We start from the raw sequence: 9,462 nt of genomic DNA, 5'->3' as shown, positions 1-9,462 counted from the left end.
AATCTAAATCTATTGATACAAAATATATGGTTTATTTAAAAAAATACAGTTGTCTTACATAGAATTTCTGTGAATATATGATTACAAGTGACAAAAATACTGATAGTAAAAATGACATTAATTATAAAAGTCTGGCAGTTGTGTGTTAATTCAATATTCATTCTGAAATGCAGATTAAAATTAATATTACACAGCACATAAGAGTAAGACCCATTAAGCTATATCTCAACTTCCACCAAGTTCTAGATACTAAATCAGAAGACCTACCAACTTAAAATCTAACTTGTTTAAATTAGATAACATAAGAAAGCAGACAGATTTTTTCAGAGTAAAGGATTCGGGCACACTAACTTATGAATGTTTTATTCACCACTAAACTTTCACAGTTATGAATTTACATATCTGACACTTCCTTCTGTGAGACCTTCATCTGGATTATATGCAAGTAACTGAATATTTATACTTCCAAAGCTGATAAAAGCACCTCAGTGTTATGAATGAAGTCTTTTCCTTACTTTATTTAATTTCTTAAATGTGTCTTAACTTTACTTTGCAGCTATACTTAATCATTACTACTGATAATTCATCAACAAACACAATATTAACAAAGCAATTTCCTGCTGTATATACTCAGCTACTTTAGAATACAGTAAACCCTCCAACTCAGGTTTGTCCAATGAGGATTTGATTATACACGTAAAATAAATGTGGAAAATTAAATTTTACATGGCCAGCAAAACACACTGTAGCATATGAAAAAATATGACTGCTGTTTAAGAAGCCTTTGTGCATGTATTTATATGCCCAACTTGATTTGTTTTATTCAGCATATATAAAAGAAGAGTAAAGCCATCCTATTACATGCCATGTAGGTGCACAGGGAAGAGGTAACCTCGGCAATAGTTAGGGGTGAGTGGTCAGCATTACGCCCTGGCCACACATAACCCCCAGGGAAAGGACCCCCAGTACCCACTGGACAGAAGGCTGGGTAGGCCCCAGAGCCAGTCTGGATGCAGAAGCTAGAGGGCGATGATGATGATGGACAGAGGCAGTATGACCTCTGAAACATTGGTTAGCATCGACCAGACTACATGGCGCAACAACCCAGAAGACAGAAATCTTCAATATTAAGTTTGTTCAGTGTGGATTCACTGTATGCACCACATTCAAGGACTGTACCCCCACATTAGCTGAGGGTTTACTGTACTTACAAAAATTAATACCAGTAACACATGTACACACATTACGTACATAAGTTGTGCCTTACATTAAAAACTGTCATGTGTTGGGACAAGGGCTGTTACATGTATAACTGAAAAGTGAAAGAACCATTTACAGTAACTTTTCAGTATACAATCCTTATTTTATGATGAGACATAGGCTCATGGTACCCTGTTCTTGTCAGTCTTCCAGAATAACTTCTGAACCAACTGATTTTCATAGCCTGACTTTGATCATACCAACATGGTAATGGTGCAAACTTCTGAGGTGGTAGTAACACACCACCTAATTAAGGTCCTAAAATGTTGTGTCATAATAGTCTTTGAAAATAAGTACTTCTGTTGAGGCAGTTTGTTTGTGGAATGTGAAACTGAAAAATGAAGGCCAATCAGCGATTCACCTTGAATTCCTAAAATGCATTTTGTCCCATACCCAGCTCAGTCATCTTTCACCTTCTTTGTACCTGTGTACAGCAGAATCCAATCCAATAAACGAATACATACACTTAATTGAATGTGTGTGTGTGTGTGTGTAAGTAACTTTTATTGTATTTCTTTAAATACAACAGTATATTCTTCACAGTCTTTCAATAATACTCAGTCTGTAGAGATACTGTATTCTGAACTCATTACCAAATGGCAACAAAGATGTTTTACTGCTTAATGATGCCATATACGTAATACATCTAAAGAGCTTTTATGCCAAACAGCAAACCACAATTACCCCCAATATTAACAATGGAATATTTAAGTATACTCTTTAATGTCACAGTGATCAGCTGCTGTTCATAAAATCAGTGTTCAGTTTTCAAATTCACAATATTCAGCATCTTTCAAGTGCTTTTCAGTATTCCCTCACTAAATTTTCATTGCATATCAAACATTTACATACAACTTAATTGGAATGTTGTAGGGAATGGTTAAATTTTGTGTGCATAAGTTATAAACACCATGTTCTTTACACAGACACAGTTTCAAGGTTGCCGTAAAGAGGTGGAGGCATGATCACTTCCCTTGTCCCAATGTATATCAAATCAAATGTATATTCTGACAATGAATCAACTTATCTTTCCCCCCATAACTCCAGAACTAAAACATACTTTAGCATGGGAAGAAGGAATATTGAGAATGTCTGAGAACCAGTTAACACTTGAGAGAAATTAATTAGTATTTATAGACTATAAAAATTCCAGTGACTTAGATAAGAGAGGGGTATTGAAAGGCAGAAGTGCCAGTTAATGCATGTACCCGCATTGCTATTGTTTTACAGTTCCTCTGGCTTATAAAATACAGTGTAGCATTAAGTGCCAGTGTATCAAAATCACACCAATTGTTTTAAAATTAAGAGGGGAAAAAATGTTTTTAAAACTATAATTTATTTATTTTACTATTCCACACAGCTCAATGCAGTACCCTGTACATGAATTCTTTACTTTTACTGCATCAGCTTTAGTTGTAGTATGTCATCAGTAGCACTGCAATATGGAATGTTAAAACAGTGATATTTACAGGTGTGAAAAGAGTTCAGCATGTTCTGATTTGAAGAAACCAAGTCAGCAACATAAGTGGAAGAATACTCCCACAAGATGCTCTCTGCTTGAGTGGCACATAACCTTTGTTATGACTAGCTACTGAGTCACATGAAGGAAACTGGCAGACCAAGTGTTAGTGAAGAATTAAGCACCAACTTGTGAGGGATTGTGTTATGGATATGATTATCCTTCAATCTGTACAGACTACAAATGTTGCAGAAACCAGTGACAAAACGTGCTACATCAGTCACTCTGAATAGACATCTTCTCTCATTATGAAGAATATGAAGGTGCCCAAATTCTTTAAGCCTATCTAAAGGAATATGCCATGTTCCAGCAAGAGACAATACACCCTCATTTCCAGCAGAATATGTCCAAATGAGCACTTTCAGCAATGAATTAGTAGTAAAGCAGCTGTTGACTATTTAAAGAATATGAAGAAACTATTGACCACCTAACATCAGGATGTCCCATTTTGGCAAAGAATGAACATGATATGATGAAGTTTGTATACATGTACATTACTCATTATGAAGACATAAGGCATTGAAACAACAGGAAACGTACATACACCTAAGTCAGGATGTGAAAATGAAGATATGAGAATACTGTGGAATCAAGGGGTATAAACAGATCTGGCATATAGTCCAGACATAAAAGAAAGATAAATTTTGCTGACAAGATGTACCTACCAGTTTCTGTGCTACACCTTACTAATTCTCCACTTTCAAATTGAAAATTTATCAATTATTGGAGTAGAATGCTTCAGGTATATATTTCACTGACACATTTGACTCAGTGGCAATGAAAGGAAAACAGCAGTGTGGACTATTATAAAAATAACTTAAGGATACTCTAATAGCTGCTTCTCTTTTAGAACATATTCTGGTTAAATTAACTCAAAGAATTAATTTTTACTAATCCAATTCTTCACATATGTGATAATACTATATAGCAGCCTGCAAAGAATGTCCAAAGTTACCTTGGATAACCTACCCACCATTATATGAAGGAGTTTACTTAATTTGTTATACTTGAACAGCAGAAGTTATGCAACAGTGAATAAGAAATGTGAGAATGATCATGAATGATGAATAAGGACATTAAAAAGGAAGCAGTCATACCTATTTTAAGTTCCATCCATGAAGTTATCTGTATGAACTAAGGAAAATCATGGAAATACTAGTCACTAGCCAGGATGTGAATTTGGGAAATAACTAATGGACTTTTCCCATGAACCTGTGAAAAACTGATAGAGCCTTTCATTTCCATTGAATTATATATACTAATACATACAGATTTCATATTATTTTGTTTCTAAAAATTTTGTACAGGCATATTGTTATAAAATGTGTAGCATCTTTTCACTGAGATGTTTACATCATTTTAACATTGAAGATCAGGCATAGATGCTGGCATCATCAGTTGGAATGTACTTAGGTATTAAGGTTATAAAATTATGCTTATTAAATCTAAATTACCCAGTGATTCAATTATACTTCCATAAGAGACAGTATAAATGTGAGCCAGTTTGGGTGAACTGTTATATTAAATCCTGATGATGGGGACGGAGTTGTACCTTGAAATGTTGATTTTTAACAAACTGACAGCTAAAGATTATTTTATTTATATTAGTTGCTCTGAAAGCTTTAAAGCATACTTTTTATTTACTTTGATACACATATGCAAGATGGTTGAGGAAGAGTCTGCTAATCTTCATGGGTTCAATAATCAAGTGATTTTGGACAGAAAATATCTTGTTAACATAGGTCAATTCTGGAAAGTGATGTGGTCCAACAGCCATAAAATGAGCAACTTTAAATAGCAAAAGAGCAACGGATGCAATGAACATTCCTATCTTGATGATACTACCAAGGGCAAGGTTCTAGGGAAGCTACTGAGGGTGTGTGCAGTGGTAGTTCTACTGAAGTGTTGGTTCTGCAGCAGGATTGCAGCATAACCATGGGTCTTAAAGGCAGGTGGCTGAAGTAGGCCATGGCTTCTTAAAACCCACAAAATAAGTGGGTAACAGTGGCCACGGCAGAAATTTTCAAAGACTCATGATAGTTTGAAGTAACACAAATACATACAAGAAGTGATTTTAATTAAATACTTCATAGAAACTAAAGTGTTGTCTAATAGAGAAACATGTTACAAAAACTTTTCAGTAACCTTGTGCAACCTGAATGCACATGTTAGTAAGGCATATTCCTGTGTGGTACATACTGCAGTATTCTGTGAAGTGGCTGAGAACACTCTGGCATTTTTAATTAGAATATGTTATTAAAACTTTATTTACTCACAGTCACTTGATAAATGTACCCACAAAGTATGGCAGACTCTTCCTTAATTACTCTGTATAAATGTATTTGGGCTTTATGTAAAGAAATAGCCCTCATTAGCTTATATAGTTCAGAGTATTTGCATAGCTGTGCGCTGCTGATGAAGGTAAAATAATGACAGACATAACTTCTCCACATTCTAGTGTTATCGTCTATAAAGTAAGCCTAAGTGCAAAGAAGGACCTATCATAATCAAAGTGTAATACAGTTGTAATATATCTTTTCAAACGTTAACTGTAACAGTGTTTTAGAATACCAAGAACAACAGCTTAGGATGGCAGTGTCTCCTATTCTTCCACCTTGAATATATCTATAGCTGTAACCTAGAAACGATCTTTAGATCCAGCCACTGATAGTTCAGGGTCTTGAAGATACTGCAATTCTTGAAGTTCCTGAAACTTTTCATGATCTCGGATATGAGCGTAGTTGGCAGAAAGGCACATCAGGTAGTGAATCTGGAAGAAAGACAAGATGCTTCTGATAAGAAATTACAATACACTATAAAATGATATATGTAAGTTAACAAAGGAAGGGAATTATATTGAAAGTGTATAGTTACACTAAAATAAATAATCTTATTGTAAGAAAATACATAACACTTCTAATTTGCAAGATAGGTATGTGTCTAGAAATGTATATTCTTAATTTCTGCACTAAAGGGATGATTCAGTCATGTTTACATTCTTCAAATCTTATACATACAACACAAAAATAAATAAAAAATTACCAGACTTATGATGACAAGCAGGCATGCCACAGTAGCAAGAATGAACATCACTTCAGCTCGTTCCACATAATCCTTGCAGAACAATTTGATTTCATGAGTGTCACATACTTCCATATCTTGAGGTCTTGTGTTGTTTGGGAACATGAAATCTATATACAACCACAAGATGATTATTCATAATGATATAAGAAACCTCATATTTGCAGTTTCTATTCTTCTTTTGCACTTTTTCTCAGTCATGTTTCTTTTCATAATCAATCTCATTTCAGAAAGAATATTAAATTGTCATGTTTATTTGAATTACTGCATTTCCCAAATGAAAAATATTGAATTAGTGTCTCCTTTCTGGAGGCTAACAATAGTTGTATTATGAGTCAAAAGTGGACTTGCCTAGAAGAGTGTTTTGCAACCAATGCCACCATAAGGATTCAAGTGTGCCACAAATTTTTATCAGAAATTGTATTTTCTGCACATTATAGTTCGAGAATGGTAATATTTTTTGTAAGTACAATTTTTAATACACATCCCCCCCAAGACACACAAGTTCATCATAAATAGTTTTACTCAACATGTGTTAGGTGATGTGCCATCATGTTTTTTGTTTGACAAATTAAGGTGCGCTGTGTAACACTAATCTAGAAACAGAAAAATTTACAGTTCATAAAAGTAACTTGAAGCACTCACCGAACTGTTTGAAGTCAATGCATTTCTTGTTGTTTTGTACATCTGTATTAGCGCAGAGAGACCAAAATATGGTGAAAATGAGTGTGACAATGACCAGGAAACACAACATTAATAGCCATGCTATTTGTAGAACATATGTGATGCTCATGAACTGCAAAACAATATGAAGAGACTGAATGAGTATGTGTACTTGACAGTTATTTAATCCTCTTAACCAAAAGGTTGTCTTAACATATTTAAATATCCACTTCTTACACCCCCCCCCAAAAAAACCTACGAACATTACAAAAATCAATTGGCTTTTGGGTTTTTAAGGACACAATCAGTTTATGAAGAATGAAATGAAACCAATATATATATTTCGTGGGCTAAACGCATAAAGAAGGTGGCACATACAGTTACCACTAGGCTTAAGAGGGTTAACAGTAAAGTTAGGGTATGACTCAGTTAAAAGAAAGAAAAAGGATATGCATAGAAAACTTTATAACAGAATTGAAGACATGCAATATCCAGTGCTTATATACAATTTCCAAACAAGATGATCCCAAACTTTGAAAACAGACCAGGTCAAATGCTGGTTGGAAATTCACAGGTATAATTTTCTGTCCTTCATTGTTTCACTGGCAACATGAAAATTCTAGATAACATTCCAAATCAACCCATATACTGATGCATTCAATTATTGGAAGTTGCAATTAATATTAATAAACGTGGAATTAAAATGAATCTGAATGTCACAAGAATAACTTCACTTGTACTGGATACTGTAGTGTTTAAAATATCATAAAACTGATATCCATACATGTTTTTTATTATAATATATAATTTCACATATTGAATACTGAAATTACGTTGTACTAAAGTCATAGCAAACAAATGGACATGACAAAGATGAAGACCTTTCAGGACTGGCCACTACTGCTATGTTAGAAACCTGAAGATAAACTTGTTCATTATAGTGAAATGTAATCTATTTGATGAAAACATTTTAAGATGAAATGAAATGTTTTCATAATATAATTTGCACAATGTGGTACTCAACAGATTCTTCTGTGTATAAAATCAAATCAGAACCTACAACTGCACATGAGATACGGCCTCCGACTCGTGCTCTCCACGCTCGATACACTTTATGTCTTGTTGCTCCAGTTGCCAAGCAGCCCACAAACAGGATCATTAGTCCTAAAGCTCCCATGCTTGCTCCAACAACCACAAATATTAGTTGCACTGCTTCTAGCCTGAAGGAGTGAAAACAAGATTAGAAAAATAAAAGGCACTTGATTATGAATTCTTAGGAAGTACTGATATGCCCTTTTCAATAATGAGTAATTGATTAGAAAGGATGTGAAGGAAACAGTCATGGCCTAATTAATGTTCTATGCAGACATATTACCAGACAGGTAGAAAAACCATAACTTCAGTCTGGACAGCCAGTCCCCAGACCAAGATATGTACCCAGGACCCATTGAATATGGAGTAGGAGTGATAATCACTCAGCCAAGATTTTCAGTCCTTGTACAGAACTAAATAAAATGCCAAAAGTTCACCTTTAAGCTATACATTTCCATAGTCACACATCTTTTGTCAACTTTACAACCGTTAAATCATACAGATGTACTACTGGAGTCACTATAACGTGAAATAACATAGCAACTGAGGTTATCATTAGTTCAAGATACCTAATTAATATGAAGGTAGGCATTATGTGAAATACAATACAGAAACAAGTCAGTCACATACCTACAAGTTCTGTGTGGATTACTGCATTTTTAAAATATAACACTGATGTGAAACTCTAAAGTTACACACAAAAACTGAAGGGTTGAGGCAAAATATAGGCTTATAATGAATAAAACAATCCTAAAAGGTAACTGGACATTGTGAACTATAGAATGAACAGTTTCTGGACTTTGTCCATCATCGTACATCCTATAATTAAAACACATAATAATTTCTGCTAGCCTTTCTACACATAATTGAACATCTGAGGAACTGCAGACATCTATGTTCTTCCCACAACTGTCTTAAGCCATGGTTAAAATTAAATAAAAATTTATTTTACTGGGATTTAAGCCATACACTAACAGCTGATATGGCTGGGTATCTAAATGTTGTTCCCAACTGTTTTAAACAAGTCACTGAAGTTTAATCACGAAAACTTACCATGCAAGACGCAGATGAAATACTTGATCAAACATAAGAGCACTTAATGTAGCACCACGATACATAGTACCACAAAACACTCCTACACCAACAATGCACATGATGGTTGCAATGAGAGTTGCATAAGGTATTCGAGTCATACAATCTTTGCATTGGCTCCCTGTAAACAAAGAAATAAGAAACTACAAATGCATAAAATGGAAGATAAATTTCTTTACAATTTCTTATTGAAGCACTTACCACCACCATACCGTCCCAAATAAGTAGAATGTAAAGATCGTTCTGAATATCTTCCTAAACTTTCACGTGAATAACCTGAACGTCGTAAAGGAATCATTGGAGTACTACAGTCGTTCTGTTTAGCAACATTTTTAGGTGCCATTGTGATACATACGGTGTATCCTTTATCTTCCAAAGATGAGACTAGTTACGTTTTAATTCCAAACTCTCTTACGTGATTACGCATCAGCTACCCACTCTGTCGATTCAATGTTTCATAAAACAATCGCTAACATAACTGATAACGTACGATCATGGAAATACACACCCATTTTAAGTCCAGCATACGTCAGAGGACAATCGATGAGTTTAACCAGACGAGCCACACGAGAATTTCTCACAGTTCTCACTACGCAAATACTCGATTTATATTAGATTCTTCAGATTATCGTTGCACATAATTTGAATATCTCACTGCTACGGTTTTCTGTACCCTAGACTAACCATTATATACACCATATTTATGACAAAGATCGAAACAAGCGTAACTTAGCGTTTTCTCAACAACGCATAGG

General features: G+C 34.6%; 1 protein-coding gene across 2 annotated transcripts; it reads right to left on the bottom strand.

Annotated features, from left to right (window-relative positions):
• Positions 1–12: 12 nt before the first annotated feature.
• Positions 13–9,448, bottom strand: M6 (neuronal membrane glycoprotein M6). Of its 2 annotated transcripts, none has more exons than XM_022064533.2 (6): positions 8,909–9,448; positions 8,669–8,828; positions 7,584–7,743; positions 6,506–6,656; positions 5,822–5,970; positions 13–5,549 (listed from the first exon to the last, which is right to left on the bottom strand). In XM_022064533.2, exons 1-6 carry the CDS (start codon positions 9,048–9,050, stop codon positions 5,418–5,420), a joined length of 894 nt encoding a protein of 297 aa, XP_021920225.1. In that variant the 5' UTR covers positions 9,051–9,448; the 3' UTR covers positions 13–5,417. The 2 variants fall into 2 exon arrangements, with proteins under 2 accessions (XP_021920225.1, XP_021920226.1); XM_022064534.2 differs by having other exon boundaries at positions 9,216–9,443.
• Positions 9,449–9,462: the final 14 nt, after the last annotated feature.

Source organism: Zootermopsis nevadensis, unplaced genomic scaffold (genome assembly GCF_977971745.1).
Source record: "Zootermopsis nevadensis isolate Lab colony 2312 unplaced genomic scaffold, Znev_1.0 Znev_ptg000012l, whole genome shotgun sequence".
Lineage (NCBI taxonomy): Eukaryota > Metazoa > Arthropoda > Insecta > Blattodea > Termopsidae > Zootermopsis > Zootermopsis nevadensis.
This window is presented reverse-complemented; position numbering and strand designations above follow the sequence as displayed.